At 48.7% G+C, this 18,596-nt stretch overlaps 1 protein-coding gene across 1 annotated transcript; it reads left to right on the forward strand.

The window, feature by feature from the left end:
• The first annotated feature begins 618 nt into the window (after positions 1-618).
• CCDC167 (coiled-coil domain containing 167) lies at positions 619-18,596 on the forward strand. Its single transcript, XM_047731999.1, has 5 exons — positions 619-648; positions 1,027-1,146; positions 16,444-16,538; positions 16,739-16,791; positions 18,248-18,596. Exons 1-5 carry the CDS (start codon positions 619-621, stop codon positions 18,349-18,351), a joined length of 402 nt encoding a protein of 133 aa, XP_047587955.1. The 3' UTR covers positions 18,352-18,596.

The raw sequence follows: 18,596 nt of genomic DNA on the forward strand, positions 1-18,596 counted from the left end.
GTCCCGGGATTGAGCACCGCATCAGGCTCTCTGCTCAGAAGGGAGCCTGCTTCCCCCTCTCTCTCTGCCTGCCTCTCTGCCTACTTGTGATCTCTCTGTCAAATAAATAAATAAAATCTTTAAAAAAAAAAAAAAGAATGATAGGATAAAGGGTGTTGTTTTTCATTTACAAGTTTTCTGTGATGTTTGTAGGCAGGTTTGTTTTTTGTTTTTGTTTTTCTAAGATTTTATTTATTTATTTGACAGACAGAGATCACAGGTAGTCAGAGAGGCAGGCAGGGAGAGAGAGAGGAGAAGGCAGGCTCTCCAGGGAGCAGAGAGCCCGACCTGGGGCTCAATCCCAGGACCCTGGGATCATGACCTGAGCAGAAGGCAGAGGCTTTAACCCACTGAGCCACCCAGGTGCCCCTTGTTTTTGTTTTTTTAATTTTATTTTTAAGCAACGTCTACACCCCAGGTGGCACTTGAACTCACAACCCCAAGATCAAGAGTCACATGCTCCACCTCCTGAGCCAGTCAGGAGCCCCTGTAGGTGGTTCTTAACAATAAAACAATAAAAATGAGTAGAAACACATGACCAAAAACCAAACCAAAACAAAGGAATACCAACTTGTCATTATGAGAGCCCAGGGGGCCAAAGGGCTCAAGGTGGGGCTTCATGGAGGAGCAGAGCTTCAGAAAGAGCCTTGAACAGGGGACAATTTGAACAGGGCACGGGGGATGGCCTCTAAATAAACCGGGTGTTCACTAAAAGGATGAAGGATACAGAAGAATAAAATGGGGGTGAAAAATGCCTCCGTGATGTAAAGTGGTTTCATCTAGGAAGGAAAGGAGCACCTCCATCTCTGGAGGATGGGCGACTACTCCTCCGGAGCCAATCTAGCCATCCCCTCCCGGTCCTCACCTGAGATCTCAAGCTACAGGTTGCCCCTCATAAACATGGCCGCGCCAAGCTGGCCATGTCCCCTCAACAGGGTCGTGACCACCAGTAGCCCCGCCTCCCGCCGTCTCTGCGGCCAATGAGAGGGAAGTACGGGTGTTGGTGCATGCGTGGTGCCACCAGAGGGTGCGTCCAATAATGACTGGGGGATCGCGGCGAGTAACATGACCAAAAAGAAGCGGGAGAATCTGGGCGTCGCTCTGGAGGTGAGGGGACAAGAGGGGGTGGGCCGCGTCGTTAGCTGCCTTCTCCCTGCGGCGGGGTACAGTGGGACGGCCCGGCTGCAGGTTGGAGGAGTGGCTGAGGGGAGGAAGTGAGGGCGACGCGGATTTGAGAGAGGGACGCGAGGGGCGTGAGAGCATCGGATGAGGGACCTGAAGATGAGGGGCAGGATGGGTGAAATGGAGTTTGGAGAGCCCGAGGGGGCACCGGAGGTGAAGGGACCTTTACAGGGAGGAGACGTGGAGGTGAAGGGGAGGCCCCGAAGAGGACTGGCCCCGGAAATGAGGCCCTGAGGGGGAGACATGTGACTGAAGAGGACGCAAAAGGAACGGGCCCTCGGGGAACAGGGCGCTCCAAAAGGATAGATACCTGTGGATGAGGGCCCCCCCCTCCAAAAGTGAGAGAGCCCATACTGTTTAGTGTATTATTAAATGGCTTAAACATCCCCTGTGGTGGGAAATTTTTCCCCTGGGGTACTGAAGCTCGTAGCCTGAAAATTACTATGGGAATTATGGGAATTTGTGGAGAATTCTGGAATGATGAAGTTCCCAAAGAACTTAAAAATAATGTACTGCATATGGAATTGAGGCATATTGAGCAGCTGCTATGTCCTACTTCATTTGCATTCTCAGTCCTCACTACAAACCTGTGAGACTTTTGTTTTGTTTTTTAAATTTTATTTATTGAGAGAGGGAGAAGCAGACCACCCCCCGCCCCAGCGCAGTGCCACATGTGGGGCTCAGATCCCAGGACCTTGGGATCGTGACCTCAGCCGAAGACCGCCATTTAGCGGTCTGAGCTGCCCAGGCACCCCAGGTCTGTGAGAGTTTTAAACCAATGGGGAAACTGAGGTTTCAGGCAGAGCCCAGGCCAAAGCAGTGGAGGACCTGAGACGCAGCATAGGTGATTTGCCCTCTAGGCCATCTTATTTCTTCAGTGTTACATACAGTTCCCTCAGATACTGTCCCAAGAATTACCAGAGAGATACGGGGTAATATTCTTTGGGAGTTTACTGCCAGTTCAGTAGTTCTCAAATTTTAGAATGCATTAAGAATAATTTGCAGAGCTTGTTGAAAATGGAGACTTGAACTGTCTCCCACCCCAAGTAATTCAGTAAGACTTGGGTATACATTTTCAACAAGGAATCTGCATTTTTTAAGTAGGCTCCATGGCCAGCGTGGGGCTTGAACTTAGAAACCTAAGATGTAGAGTCCCGTGCTTGACGGACTGAGCCAGCCGAGCACTCCCAGGAATCTGCATTTTTAACCAGCTACATGCACCCATGTTGATGCAGGAGGTTTTAATACCACGCCTTAAGAAATATTGTCCTACTTGGTACAAAAAAAAGATTGGTGGAAATATGAACCTCCCTCTAAAAGAGAATATGAGTGGTAAAATGAGGTGCACTGTGTGGTGGGAAAAGCATAGACTTTATTAGATTAGGACACAATAATTGCTGAAGTAGAGAAACCCTAAAATTCAGTGGCTTCAGAAAGTTTATTTTTTTCTAGTAGGGTAGAGCAGGGATTGACAGATGTACATTTCTAGGCTATGTGGGCCATATGGTCTCTGTTGTAACTACAGTTGATCCTAATTATTCACGGATTCTGTATCTGTGAATTTGCCTTCCTGCTAAAATGTATTTGTAACCCCCAGATCAGTACTTGCAGTGCTTTTGCAGTAATTCACAAACAAACCAGTGAAAAATTTGAGTCACCTGAGGCACAGCTAAGGTTGAACAAAGTAACACTCTGTCGTCTTATTTCAGCTTATACTATAAACAGGTGTCCTTTTTGTGGTCTATTTAGTGCCATGTTTTTTGTGTTTGTGTGCTTTTTGTTGGTGATTTTGTTGCTTAAAATGGCCCTCAAGTGTAGTGCTGAAGTGCTGCCTAGTTTTCCTAATGTGCAAGAAGGCTATATTTACCTTACAGAGAAAATATATGTTAGGTCGGTTTTGTTCAGAGTTGAGTTACAGTGCTTTTGGCTGTGAGTTCACTGTTAATGAATCAGTAATATATATTAAATAAAGTTTCCGAACAGAAAAACACACAAAACACAAGGTTTTATATTGATCACTTGATAAAACTGTTGTGACCAGAGGCTCATAGGAATCTAACCTGGTTCAGTATTTGGTAATTCATTGTTGGCAGCAACTTTATAGAACATAGTTACCATAAATAAGGAGCATCAACTATGCTTAGATAGACTATCTTAGCACAATGGCAGCCATAGACAATATGTGAATTAACGGGTGTAGCTGTGTTCCAATAAAACTTTACAGCGGACTGTATCTGGCCCCCAGGCCGTGGTTTGCCAATCCGTGGTTTAGAGTGGTTCTGCTATAGTCCCCTCATCTTGTGACCTGCCATCCCTCAGTGCCTTAATGTCACCTCATGAATGAAATTAAGTCACATCCCATTGATGTGTCCACTGGCAAGGAAAGAGTGGAAGAAGCATAAGCATCATTGTCTTAAGAGTCATGGGCACAGGGGCGCCTGGGTGGCTCAGTTGATTAAGTATCCTACTTGTGATTTCGGCTCAAGTTATGATCTCATGAGTTGTGGGATTGAGCCCCTCCTTGGGCTCCTCCCTTAGTGGAGAATCTCCCAGAGATTCTCTCTCACCCTCTGCTCCTCCCCCCAACTCAGATGCTCCCTTGCATGTGCACTCTCTCTCTTCAAATAAATAAATCTTAATAATAACAGTGGGCTCAGAGTGCCCACTTTCCGTTGGCAAAGATGTGAGCTAAGACTCGAGACCTCACCCAACTGCAAGAATGCCAAATGCATTCATTGGCTAGGAGGCCACATGCCCAGATACAGCTTGATGGCTATGGAAGAAGGGCCTAGCATGTTTAGTGGACAGCCTGTAGTCTCTACTGCAGATTGCAATTTACCTCGTGTGTTTTTTTTAATTCTTTATTTAACTTCAATTTAGTTAACATATACTGTATTATTAATTTCAGGGGTAGAATTTAGTGATTCATCAGTTGCATGTAACACCCAGTGTCATATCACGTGCCCTCCTTAATGCCCATCACCCAGTTACCCGATCTCCCTACCCAGCTTCCCTCCAGCAACCCTTAGTTTGTTTCCTATAGTTCAGCGTCTCTTATGGTTTGCCTCCCTATATTTATCTCATTTTATTTTTCCTTTCTTTCCCTTATGTTCATCTATTTCTTAAATTCCATATGAGTGAAATCATAGGGTATTTTTCTTTCCCTGATTTATTTCACTTAGAATTACACCCTCCAGTTCCATCCATATTGCTGATGGCAAGATTTCATTCTTTTTGATGACTGAATAATATTCCTGTTTGTGTGTGTGTGTACACACATACATACACCCCACATCTTTATCCATTCATCCATTGATAGACATCTGGGCTTTTTCAATATTTTGGCTATTGTGGACATTGCTGCTGTAAACATTGGGGTGCAGGTTCCCATTCAGATCACAATATTTGTACCCTTTGGGTAGTGCATTTGCTGAGTTGTAAGATAATTCTATTTTTAACCTTTGAGGAACCTCCATACTGTTTTCCAGTGTCTGTACCACTTGTAATCCCACCAACAATATAAGAGGGTTCCCCCTTCTCTGCATCCTTGCCAGCACCTGTTGTTTCCTGAGTTGTTGATTTTAGCCATTCTGACTGGTGTGAGGTGATATCTCATTGTGGTTTTGATTTGTAACCTCAAGTGTGGTTTTGGGGAGACGATATGTCTGAAATACCAGCCAGTGAGTCTCCAACCCCTCTTCCTTTGCCCACCTCCACTGCAGAGGTTAGAAAAGCTCAAGAGATGCTTTCCCAGACTCAAGTATAGTTTTGAGAGGACCATATGTGTGAAATATGTAGCACACGCAGGGCTCAAGATGCAGATAATCAACAAACAGTGCCCTTATTAGTAGCCTTTACAGTTCTTTTGCAGTATTCCATCATGGTTAAGTCCAGCCCCTTTGTTCAGACTTAGTTTCTTTTTCTGTAACATGATGACCTTCAGTGTCATCAGGGGTTATAAGTTCATTGACTGTGATCCAAATACAGGTCACAGAAGTCTTGTTTGGCTGACACAGGTTTCTAAAATGTTTTAAATTTGGTGGGCCTGTGCTCTCCTAGTGGCTTCACATTCACCCTTTTTTTTTTTAAAGTCCTGTCAGTACCAATGTAGATATTTATGTTTGTAACTATCTAGAGTTTGTTAAAACACACACACACACAAAACCTCTAAGGTTACTTTTTGCTTTGATATTTTAAGATTCGAGATCTATAACTGTGCACCTTAGGAAAAGCTTGGCATCTGGCTGTCTCCCCACCTGTTCCTCCATTGCCCCCCAGCAGATCTGAGTACTGAATGTGCACTGATGCTCAGTAGCAGTGGATATTGTCCTCTTATTAAAAGTCATGTGCCCAGAGCCAATGAAGTGGTGATTTAATCAAAATGTTTGTTAATCTGACGAGTGCAATAAAACCCCCACAAGTGAGTAATCTCAGCACCTGCAAACAGTCTCCACTTGTTGTAATGAAGCAATTACCAAGCAGGCAGTACTCACCCTGAGGGCTGGCTTGGGCCAGCTGTACCGGGCAGTCACCTCCCAGGTCAACCAAGGCACCCCCTAGCAACCTCCATTCCTATGTCTCCTCTCAAGGTCTGTTTATCCAACTCATTTGCCACCCTGTAAGATCTCAAAGTTGGAAAAGACTGGCTATGAGTTTAGCTTCTGAGAGTTAATTCTGAATAATGAGAGCATTCAGACGAGAAGTCACCAGCTTTGCTACTGATTTTAATGTGTGGAAGGAGGGAAAGTTGCATTTCAGTCTAAACTGATAGATTTTGGCTGATGTAAATCCTGTTTCTGTTTTTGTAACTCTGATAGTAATGAGCTGTTACTTGGTCATTGTATTTTCTTTCACAGTTAGACCATTCAGCTCGGTGTCTTTAGATGTTTCAACAGCCAGTGAGTCCTCACAGATGTGTGGTGTCTTAGCTGACATCTTAAGGGGATAACTAGGTTAGATCTGGTCCCTAGTACAAAAATCTATCAGTTTGAAATGTTTGGCTATAAGGTACAGAAACTGACCTAAGTAAATAGGAATATACTTTCTTCCCCATAACAAATTTGGAGGTAAATGGCTACTGGCATTGGTTCAAAAGCTAGGTCAAGGCTGGTATTTCTACATTCTCCTAGCTTTTTCCTCATATTCTCAAGATAGCTACCACAGCTCTAGTCATCATATCCAACTTTAAGTTAGGCAGAAAGATAAAGGAACTACAACACTGGGTGGTTTTTTTTGTTTTTGTTTTTTTAAGATTTTATTTACTTGAGAGAGAGAGAGAGAGATCACAGAGGCAGAGGGAGAAGCAGACTGGTTGCTGAGCAGAGACCCCAATGTGGGACTCGATCCCAGAATCCTGAGATCATGACTTGAGCCGAAGGCAGACATTTAACCGACGGGCCACCCAGGCACCCAATGTCCCTTTTATCAGCAAAGCATAAGCTGTCTCGGGAGTCTTCCAGCTGATTTCTGGAACATTTCATTGGCCAGAACTGGATCATGACCATCCCTGGCTGCAGTGAGTGTGGAAAAGCATCTCTTTAGCTTTTCTAACCTCTGTAGTGGGCAAAGAAAGAGGGATTGGGAATCAATATTGCGTTGGCCAACTAATAGTATTTGCTATAGGAGATAAAAGTGAATGGGAGTCATTCAAATTCACAAGAATCCTTACCAGAAAAAGAGGTAATAAATTGAGGGTAGAAAATTACATAGGGAAAAAAAAAATTACATAGGCAGGATGAGCACAGGAGGAAAGAACCTTGACATTGTAATTATTTGTTCAGTATAAGCCACTGCTGTAAGCTCTCTGTGGACATAGAGAGGCAGAAGCACCAAGTTGTTGGTTTGCAAACTGGCCCCCTTCCATGGAGGACAGAGAGACCCAAGAAAGAGGCAGTCCACACCAGGTTGGTAGGTGGCAGGTTTAATAAGCAAGGGAACTTACTGGTGAGGCTTGTCTTGGGTAGTGAATATGAATAAGAGGACTAGATCTCCGCACCCGCCCGCCAAATCTTCAAAGTTTGTCCAGAGGCCTTAACTGGGTTCAGTCATGTATACTGTCCAGATGGTCTCCACAACACATGGTCTCTCAAGGCTATGTCCTTGGAATAGCTCCCACTGTGGGAACAGTGGGCAGAACGTACATTCCAAGGTCAGTGGAGGGATGAGGAGCCTCCAATTGCCCTGGTCCTGTGCTCAGGACCAACCGGTGGTCACATCCTCTTCATTACCTCCTCCAGCACCAAGATGAAGAGAGTCACAGGCTGTGCACAAGGTTGGGGGCATCTGCCAATTTTATGAGACAAGGGGCAGAAGCAGCTTAGTGGACCATCAATAAATATTTACTGAATTGGCTTGAGTAGCTGGAGGAAGTGCTTGAACCCTCGCCCTTGCCGTCTGGGCCCTCTTGAGTGGTTCACTGGTCAGGGTTAGGAGGCTAGCATGGGGCAGGCAGTTGGATACCACCTTGCAGGGGAGCCACCCGCCCAGGGGCCGGGAGAAGGGCCACTGACCATTAAATGAGCCTCACCTGCTGCCAGGCACAAGCGACAGGTTGCCATTGGGCAGGTGATTTCTCTCGACAGCCTGTGTCTGGCTCCATTCCACTTGACAGGGGTCAGGAGACTAAAACCTCATTACCTAACACGGCTGGATGTCAGCATGTGTGGAGTGGCTGTTTGCCAGCATCTTAATTAATGAATTCCTAAGGCATGGGGTGGATGCCAGTTCTTGAATAGTGCTTTGAGCCTTTCAGCGATGAAGAAGCTTTTGCTAATTTATCAAAAAATATATATTGGGGGAAAGAGGAGAAAACAAACCCCAAACATTCTGGCCCAGGGACAGCTGAAGGCCTCAGGCAAGGACTGCCGTGGCTCTCCTTGTAGAGCTGCTCAGCGCGCCAGAAGGTCTCACAAGGTCTCAGAGCTTGCAAGCGTTTCAGCAGGGCCCCTTGTGTGCCTGACCTGGGGCGGTGGAGGAGGGGGCAGTGAGTCTCCAGAGAAATGACAAGCCCTTTGGCTCTCTGCTTTTCCTGAAAATTACTCGTTGATTAAAAACCGGGAAGGTTTACGGTCTTCATCTGCTCACCCTGGTAGAGAAACTTCTGATGATTTGGGGAGACATGGATGGAGGTTTTGTCTTCTGTCCCCACAGAGCCCTGAGCTTCCTCCACAGAAAAACATCCCTTCAGCAGTGTCAGGGCAAAAGGCCCTTTGTGGTTTGAGGCTGGTCACCTGGGAAATCCAGGCCCATGACCCTCATGTGATTTGGCAGTGTGGCCTGATGGCCTCAGATGGAAAGCCCCAGCACTCTTGCCACAGATATCTGGGCAGGTGTTCTGGCCTTTTTACCCATTATAATAAATGTCCTGGGGCCTCCCTGACATGTGAAAATGAGTGGATTTCCAGAAATCCAGTTCCTAGGCTGCTGGGGCTGGAGATAAAACAGCTGGCACCATTCTCAGGGCTGTGAATTGGCATGTGAAAAGAAAGGCCTTGCTACCCACTAGGGAAAGAAGAGCTTATCAAGCCTACCCTAGCTCACCTTTCTCCTTCTCAAAACTGGGTCTGTTTTGTGTGAATTTTGGAGGGTGCTGTGGCAGTTTAGGCAATCTGGGGCGGGGGTAGGGGGGCAGGGATCTTCGAGAAGCTGGAAGTTGGAGGGTGGGTAGTTGCCTTCAACATGAGGATATGCACCCTGCTCCCATCTCACTGTCTCCAAGCAGATTTCAGTCAGGTTCTTGCCTCACAGAGAGTATCTGTTATGTGGACAGAGACCAGGCAAAGCCCTTGTATAAGATTATTCAGAGTAGAGAATCTGTTGAAAGCAGATCAACAAGCTTAGATTGGCTTCGACTGGGATGTGGAATGACTTTGTTCCACAGAACCCTTCTTTGTCATGAATGTTTTCATGAGGGATTTTCGAGAAAGAGCTTGAAGTGTTGGAAAGAACATAAGCTCTGAAGCAGAAAAACCTCAGATTCAGACCCTCAGTTCTGCCACTTCCCAATTACATGACCTTGATTAAAATCTCTACACTGGGAGTTTACTCCTCTCTAAAACAGAAACAGCCCCTTCCTTGCAGAGTTGCTGCAGACATTGGTAGCCTACACGAGCTGCACAAACTGCCTAGCCTGGAGTACAAGAACTGGGGGTTATTCCCAGGAGCTGAGAGGCTTAGGTAGGTCGGTATGTTGGGTGATAGCTAACAGCATAGACTTGGACTGCCCAGCGCCCACCATGTGCACCCTGTGACCCTGGACAAATGACTTCCATCTCCACAGCCCAAGCTTCCTCATCTGCAAAAGGTGAATACAGGAGTTCCCCCTTACCCATGGTTTTACCTTCTGAGGTTTCAGGTACCCACAGTCAACTCAGCCTGGAAGCAGATGATCCCTCTTCTGACATATTGCCACAATGCCTACATCATTCACCTCATATCACCTTATCATGTAGGCATTTTTTCATCTCCCATCAGCACAGGAAGGGTGAATATAGTACAGTAAGATATTTTGAGAGAGAGACTACATTCACATAACTTTTATATATCCCCTTTTGTCATAATTGTTTAATTTTTAATTTTTAAAAAATTTTCCTTATTTATTTCACAGAGAGAGAGACAGTGAGAGAGCGAACACAAGCAGGGGGAGTGGGAGAGGGAGAAGCAGGCTTCCTGCTGAGCAGGGAGTCCAAAGCAGGGCCTGATCCCAGGACCCTGAGATCATGACCTGAGCTGAAGCCAGTTGCCCAACAACTGAGCCACCCAGGCGCACCCATAATTGTTTTATTATTAGCTATTGTTAACCTCTTATTGTACCTAATACATAAATAAAACTTTAACATAGGTATGTACGTATAGGAAAAAACATATATATACACACACAAAACCATATATATATCATATATATACCATATATGTACACCATACAGACCATATATATACCATGTATACCATATACTATATTTATTTCAGAACCATCTGTGGTTTCAGGCATCCATTGGGGTCTTGTTCCCAGCAGGTGGGGGGACCACTGACTGATGCTACTACTACCCCCTCATAGGGTTATTGTGAGCGTTCTGTGCATGAGGTGCTGAGAACTGTGCCTGGCATAGAGCACACGCTATGGAAGTGTTGGCTGCTGCTGGTAGTGTGATTTAATGTTGGGTGGATTTCGGCTTCTGTAAGTTGTTTTGACTTGCGCTGTGCCATCTACATACCCCCGCACCATGCTCTTTATTAGCAAGTACCTGGCCAGGGAGCTGTAGGATATAACCCCATGACCACTGCCTGACTCCTGAGGTTAACCTGTTCCAGAAACTTCTGGCAGTCAGTGGCCAGAAGCTGCGAGCAAGTCTGGGAAAACTGGAAATAACTTCCTAAACCAGAAAGCACAGTGGCCTACATAACCCAGAGCTCTAAGTCCTGAGGGTGCTTTCTGCCTTTTTCTGAAGAAAGCCTCGCCCTAGAGAGTGGCTTGGGGTGGGTGGGGGAGTCGCCTCCCAGGCTGGGGAGAGGCTCTTGGGAGCACCGTTCAGGTGCCCTCACTAGGAGCACCTGCAACAGGGTAGTGGCAGCCTGTGGCTTATGCCTGTCAGCAGGATATGAGCTGTGCACGAGGGCCCGGCAGCCGCTGGACCTGGAGTGGCCCCCCTACACCCCAAAGTGTGCTGGGCAGTTATCCGTGCATGAGCTGGCACTAAGGTTCTCTGTCTCCAAAGAGGCCTCACTCGGGTTTCAATTCCAGGAGGCTCCACACTCCTGAAAAGATGCCTCACGGGGATTTCAGACGAATTTTACAGTTTCTCTTAACACAGTGGTTTTATGGCGTTATAAGACCCCAGGGAGACTTCCCTAAAGCTCTGAGAATAAGGTGTTATTCCCCAACTCAGGTGGCAGAGGGGATTTTGCTTAGCTGGCTCAGGGCTCATGACTGGCAGGTATAGCACATGGAGCACACGGCACTTAGAGCCACATCCGAAGGGCACAGGGGAAAGGCTGCGGGAAGTCTCTGCCCCAGGTGACTGGAAGTGAAAAAGCCCTCACTTCCCTTGGCACCTGCCAACAGGATCAGCGGCCCCATCTGGCTGGGGTGGGGCCTTTGCTGACCTTGACTGCCTGCCCCGCTGACCTCAGATCTTCACATTCTTATGTAGGAAACGCACCCCCCCAACACCACCCAGGCTCCAGACTCTGATTCCCCAGTCCGTGCTTGGGTCAGAAAGGCAGTGGCTCTCAGTCTGCCTGCAGTAGAATCACTCGTGGGCCTTTCCTGATGGAGTGCAGACTTCCTGGATCCCCGTTCCAGGGCGTCCTCTGGGACCTTCAGCTCCCTCCCACTCCCTGCCATGTATATTTTTTCCTTTCCACTCTGCATTTTTCTTTCTGTACTCAAACCAGCAGTCCCCATGGTCTCGTCTTGGGGTGAATCAAACTGTCCTACCAGGACACCCTGCACATTTACCACCTACCTCTCAGTCCCCTGAACTGTAGCACATGAGTTTTCACAACTACCAACTCCCCAGCTCTGTGTGTAATGCTAGAAGGCAGAGTTTGCTAAGCTCCCCCCACCACCTTTCAGACTTCTTGTGTCCCTTTGTAGCTGTGCTTCACCTGCTCATCATCATCTCAGAGAGACACAGTGTTCTTTGTCCTTGTATAAAAATGGGACGCTTGGTCTTCTGAATACTATGTGTATGTGTGTGTAATGTAATTTTATTACTAATTTAATAATTATATATAATATAATGTAATTTTACATGGAGGGTATCCTTTCTCACTCCTACATTGTGCCTGAATGAGTGCCTCATCCCAGTTCTCACCTCAGCCGTTACCACTTTGCCTATGACAGTCAGTTACAGCCAGCCTTGCTGCCCCCATAGCTCCAGGAAAGTCTCAGTACCTGAGGCACTTTTGGGCCGGCCACACTTTCTGCCAGTTGACCCTGTATCCATTCTGCTGGGCAGGAGTCCTGGGAGCCTCTGTGGCCTCGAGTGTAACTTCTTCCTGCTAGAGTTGGTCCGATCTCTTTGATGGGGCCTCTTTCTGCCATAGTCCTGGGGCTTCACATTTCTGCTCCCTGTAGAGCCATGGTGTGGGTAAACATGGTCTCCGTCTGCCAGGGCCTGCCTGCCATTCCACGTCTCCTCAGTTGCCCATTCATGCCCAGACCACACCTGAGTCCGTCTGCCCTTAGACGCTGCTCTGGGCCTCATTGTCGGGTGCCACCAGGCCCATCCTCAGCAAGTGGTGCTGGCTGAAGAGCCCAGCCTGGTTTTAGCCCTAGGCAGGGACATGAGGTTCCCAGCATGCTATGTTCCAAGCCAGGTGGATGGGCTAGCCTTTAGAGGTGGTGCTGTTCTGATAGGCTACCCTGCAGGCCCACTCTCCCCTCACCCCATTGCTGAACCCCTCTGTAGACTCAGAGGAGAGCCATATCCCAGCTAGATGGCCTCCCTTTGCCACTGGTGCCAGCCAGTGATGAGTGGAGATTCCTTTCCATCACACACCCTCACTTCTGTCTCCTCTTACTTTGTCACATACTCACTTTTCTTTCTCTTCCCCAAAGATCCAGTGAAAACCATTCTCGGCTAATAATGACAGCACACACTTATTTAACTCTTACTGTTCTAAGCACCCTACATGTATTGGCTCATAGCATCTTCACAAAACCTTTTTGAAATATGAACCATTAACTTCGTTTTACACATGAATAAAATGAGGCACAGAATTAAGGAAGTCCTTTCGAGGGCAAGTGAGCAGCAAGCTGAGGCACCTGATTACAGCCCACCCTCCTCACTACAATACTTCTCAGGACCTGCAGTTTCAAGCTTCTGTGCACTTGGGCTCCCAGCTGCTTGTCCAGCTTTGACCCTGTGTTTTTAAAATCTTCCTGACATTTATCTTCTTATTCTGGCCCTAACCCTGTGGCCTCTCTCCTGTGCTGGCTATATTGTCCTCTGTTGCCTTTAGCCTGGCAGCAGAGAGAAAGCTACCCAAGCACTCTAGATTTGCACTGGGGAATCTGCGAAGTGCATAATTCACATAAATGCCATCAAGAATTGACTGAAAACCCAAGGAGCGGCTTCCTTTAAGGCCCACTTCCTGGGTCCTCTCTCCCATTTCTGGTCCATTTGAGTCAGCCCCACTCTGTAGGCACCACTCATGACCCCAGGCACAACTAAAAGGTGCATCCTGACCTTCCCTCCCTACCTTCTTGTAGCTGGGTCACTCTTAAGTCTTTGCACCCATTATTATAGCTGCTTGAGAGCCAGCTTCTGCTTCAGCAAATGCTACAGGGTGTTTGACTGCCAGCGGGGTCACCTTCTGAGGACGGGTTTGTGGCCTGCTGAAGAGCTTCCTGACAGTCTCCGCCTCCCCTCACTCAGCCCACATCAAGCAGCTGGGTTATAAAAAAAAAAGGGGGAGGGGACTTGCTATTTAGAAGGGAATCAGAGAGAGCTGTCAGCAGGACATAAATATTCATAGAGGGAGGTTAGAACTTGAGTCCCTAAAACCTTGATTTGTGTTCGTCCGTTTAAGCCTCATTAAAAAGTGGTAAATGAAAGTGGGATATTCAGTGGAACTGCAGATAAATTGGGCTTGTTCAGATAAAGGCCTCCGACTGCCAGCTCCACAGGCCCTGCCTAGAGCACGACGGCAGATTGGCTTGGCCACTTGTGGTTTGTCAACCTCAATTTAAAGATTTTGCTTAGCATGAGTTCCCAGCCTTGTTCTGGGCCAATTACCACTTGTTTGGGCACCCGGTAGCCTTCCAAAGGTGTTTAGGGACAGAAATCCCCCAAGCTGCTTCTCCCCAGAATGACATGCGAACTAGGACTTGGCCCAAGGGGCAGCAGGAAGAAATCTAACCTAGGCTAAAGATTTGCATTGGGTTATCCACAAAGTACATAATCTGTGTGCAAGTATAGTTGCTTCTCCTAGCTTCTTCAGGCTTCTGTGGGCTCTAGGGGAGGGTTTCAGGCTTGAGTTGCTACATGAGGTCTAGATCTGTCCCTAGCTCCTTGGCCCATCCATGTCCAACCCGAGTCATTCCTCCAAAGCTACAAACACAAAGACTGAAGTAGGCCAGGCCTTTGTGGTGACCACAAAGGAGAGACTGGTGGCCACCATTCTAGGATAGGAGCTACAAAATCAGGCATCCTTAGGAGCCAGGCAGTCATATACACAAGTGGAATGGGCCGCACTGGGCAACACTCGATCCCTGGGCTACAAGTTTACACCATAGGCCCTAGGGGTTCCCAGAGTCTGGTAAGGTGAGGTTGGATGCTCATAGCTGGGATGACCTAATGTGCTGTCAGCCTTATGAAAGAAGGCCTAATTCATTTGCCAAGGGAAGGACGTGGTACCTCTCCATCCAAGGGCAGCAGAGAAGGCCTTGTGGAGGAGGTAGTGTGCTTCAAGAATTAAGCTTTGGGATCTAGTGTGGAATTTGGTGCCTGACTGTGGTTTCTATACCATGGGATGGTAGGATCCCCAGGGGCTGGATTGAGGGTCCTGCTATGGCAAGTGGGTCACGTGGTGGCCTGAAGCACCTGCTCTTCTCATCCAGCCCCAATGACCATCACATTAGGCTGTTACTATTCCCTGAGCCTGGCTGCCCAGTGCTTATTTCCCTGCGGTACAGGTTCCTGGATGGCCTTTGGCCTCCCCAGGTCCAGGCCACAGCTCCTTGCTAAGGCTGTTCCCAGGACAATCCTACATTTGGTGCCAATTAGCAGAAAAATGATACAGTTAACCAGGCAGTCAACTCAGGGCTCTTCAGTTGCTCCCTCCCACAAGGCCCAGCTTCTGGAGCTGGAGTTGGCAGCCAGCTGAGGCTGTAGGGAAGGGACTAGATGGTGTGTCATTTGGGGCAGGCCTTGGGATAAGATAAAGTGGCTGACCCAGAAGTGGCTGGGTAGGTGCTGGCCAGGGAGAGGGGCAGAAGGTTTCAAGTGCATCTCTTCTGACACGGGCCCCGAAACACCCACTTGAAACACTGGGATCCATACATGTAATCATTGATTACCGTCTCCACAGGGGCCTTTCTGGAAGGGACTGGCTAAAGAACTGGCTAAGGCCAGTAAGGACAGGGGGGACTCCAGTCTGTCTCAGAAAAGTCATTCTCTTTGGGGATCCCAGTCTCCCATTTGTGAAATAGAGATCATATTTGCTATCCCTCCCAGGGATGTGGTGAGAGTGAGTGAAGACAGATGGAAAATTGAGCATCCTGGGCACCCAAGGCACTATTCTGTCAGCTGCCTTAAGGGACACAGGGCCCTCTGAACCCTCCCACCCACTGAAACCTGGGCTCCCACCAGCAGGGCAGAGGTACTAGAACAGACCTGGGCTGAGAGAGGTGGCCAGAAAGACAAGAAGACACCTGGAGACAGACAGACACAGATGAACTTCCAAAGCTACATGTATCATACCAGGAACTAGGCTTGGATGATCCAGTCCAGTATTTTACAAAATATTTTCCCACAACTCACATTATTTGCCCAAGAACACGGCTTTGAAACTATAATCAAAACAAATGGGAAAACTTATACCTTTGGCAGCCAGCCTTTGAGGAGCTTAGCTGTTTTGCCCGACAAGCTACAGCTGCCTTGATAATGTTTTTGCACAAGAACCAAGTCAGAAAGAAAAAAGTTTTTGAGCTGTGTGGTTGTTGTTGTTTTTACACTCAGTGGATTTTATTGATTCTCATGGGAAAATACATATTCTTAACAACTTAAGGCCACCTTAAGTGTGTCAGTGCAAAAAACACCTCTGCTTTTTGTCCCCTAGATGTCTAATCCCCCCATCCCTCACGAGTGTGGAGCGCTGGGGGAAGGCAGCACCTCACTGCATTCTAGGTTAGGCCTGTGTCCCAGGTGCCTGCTGCATTCCCCAGCCCTGGTGGCTCCTGTGGTCTGCACAGCGGGGCTGTGTGCTGGGGAGACAGAGCTGACTAAGGGACTGGTCCTGTTTGCCCCCAACCCAGGCTTGGTCCAGAGGGGCGGTGCCGCTGTGAAAACCGCACCCCACCCAGAGCTGCTTCTGGTGGGGCCCCACTGTGTGGAAGCAGGGGACAACAAAACAGGCTGGGGAGCCAGGGTCAGGGGACGCAGGGCAGTGTCCAAGAAGACTCCTAGAGGCTCCTTCCTCCCCATTCCAAGATCCTGTTTTGAAAGTTTTAAGGCTCTAGCACCCATCTCTAGTTATTGGGTGTGCTGTGTGTTTCAGATCGATGGGCTGGAGGAGAAGCTGTCACAGTGTCGGAGAGACCTGGAGGCTGTGAACTCCAGGCTTTGTGGGGCAGAGCTGAGCCCAGAGGCCAGGTAACACATCTGTCCTGGACTCCCACCTTACCCCACGCCCTCATATTTATCCTGAGGCTCTGGCCCTGAGCTTCCTTCACCCTGCTCCTTGCCACTAGAGATCTGGGCCCCTGTTCACCTGGTCCATCCTGCCCCTGTGTGTCAGCGGCCCCTCAGATGGGAAGAAAAGGGCTTGAGCCATAAGACTCCTTTCCTCACAGGAAGTCTCTGGAGAAGGAGAAAAACAGCCTGATGAACAAAGCCTCCAACTACGGTAAGAAAGTTCCCTTCCTTTACCAGCTTCATCCTCCAGTCCCAGGGTCAGGAGGGGACAGATAGCCCAGGGAGCCCATCAGGTCATGGGCATCAAGAGGGTTCTTTGGGAGGGAGCGCACCCTCTCCCACACCACCCCGTGACCCACCCCCACCCTTCCCCTCTGCGCCCCCCTCCCCGCCCCCCACCTCTCTGCCAAGGCTCTAGGAATCCTCTGTAAGCCTGGCAGCCTGGAAGGAAAGCAGGTTTGTTCCTTTGTTCCAGGGGAGATAGAGAAGCCTATGGGTCTGTTCTTCCTCTGTGCGATGAAGGGGAATGGTAGTAGTCAGGTCCAGAAGAGACTCTCACATCCACCCAGACTGAGTGAGATCAGTATCGCCACCCCCCTCTCCCCTCCCACCTCATCCCAGGAAAACCCTAGAGGTGAAGGAAGGGCTTACTGTGGGTGGAGCAATGCTGCCACCTTCTGGGGGCTGGGGGCAGAGTCCAGTAGAGCCAGGAGGGTGCAGTTCTCCCCTTGAGACCAGACTTGGCAAGAATCAGCCCCAGAACAGTCCAGATGACAGGGACTCTCCCAGAGGGACTAGTTTGAATCAACATTGTAAGCATAGCACACGTGTGTGCACACACAAACCCCCACCTGGGCCCCAGTCTCAGTCTGGCCTGCCCAGAGTTGATTTCCAGGTACCTACCCACTCTTTCACACAAGTAGGGGAGGGATACTCATTCTGCCTCCAGCCTAGCAATTTTTACAATCGCAGCCTCAGCCCTCAATTTACCTGAGAGGTAGCATGGTACCACCCACCTGCATGTCACACGAGGGGATGAATGGATGCCCTTTCCTCTAGAATAGGACTGGCTTCCTCTAGAGGCGAGCCCAACCACCTTGTGGGCACACTCTGCTTTCTCCTAGCATCCCTGGTTCCTGCTTAGCTGGGCATGCAGCGGAGGCAGGACTAGAAGCACTGATGGTGTGGCCCCCACCCTGTATCTACTCCAGTGTCAGGCCCAAAAAGTCCCAGCCACCCTGAGCTTCTAGTTGGCCAGATGAGACCCCCTGCAAGGAGGAGCACCACAAAGCACCCCACACCCATGTCCTGCCAGCAGTGGCAAGCCGGAGCACTCACCTGGTGATGCCATGTCAGCACCTAGCCTGGCTATCAGGTGTGGCCTTTTTGATGACCTTATACACTCCATCCTCCACTTCCACTGCATTTGAAGAATGGTTGAGCAGCACTGGGTGCTGGGATGCCTTTGGGCCAGGACCTGCAGCCAAAGGTGGTGAGAATCTGGGCAGACCAAGGAGGATAGTCATTTTTGTGGATAAAGAAGTAGAGAAGCTGGGCGGGAACACCTCTGCTCTCAACAGTGTGTACACGCATTTGCCAGAGAGCAGAGGCAGAGGCGAGTAGCAGATGGGCCCAGACTATCTGTTCACCACCCTGTTTTCTCCCAGAGAAGGAGCTAAAGTTGCTTCGACAGGAGAACCGGAAAAACATGCTACTCTCTGTGGCCATCTTCCTCCTCCTGACACTCTTCTACACCTACTGGACCATGTGAGCCAGAGATTTCACCAGTCAGCACAAGCTTCACCTTGGCCCCCTGGTCACTACTAGCCAGGCCCTTCAAGCCTCAAGACAACCAAGGCACAGGAGAATTTCTCTCCAACCCAGAAGGGCTTCCTGTCGGTCCAGCCCCTCACCCCCTGGTCCTGCTGTGGGGCCTGGGTCTCCAGAAGGATTGTGTGCTGGTTCCTCCCTCAGCCCAAGGGAAAGGCAATAAAGAACAGCCAGGCTTCTCCCGTC

This window comes from Lutra lutra, chromosome 6, assembly GCF_902655055.1.
Source record: "Lutra lutra chromosome 6, mLutLut1.2, whole genome shotgun sequence".
NCBI lineage: Eukaryota > Metazoa > Chordata > Mammalia > Carnivora > Mustelidae > Lutra > Lutra lutra.

Excerpts from the sequence above, each read along its gene's own strand:
- CCDC167 (XM_047731999.1), top strand. The coding sequence starts at position 619 with ATGAGAGCCCAGGGGGCCAAAGGGCTCAAG. Across the intron at positions 649-1,026 it reads AGGGGGCCAAAGGGCTCAAG|GGAAGTACGGGTGTTGGTGC; the intron begins GTGGGGCTTCAT and ends GGCCAATGAGAG. Across the intron at positions 16,792-18,247 it reads GAACAAAGCCTCCAACTACG|AGAAGGAGCTAAAGTTGCTT; the intron begins GTAAGAAAGTTC and ends GTTTTCTCCCAG.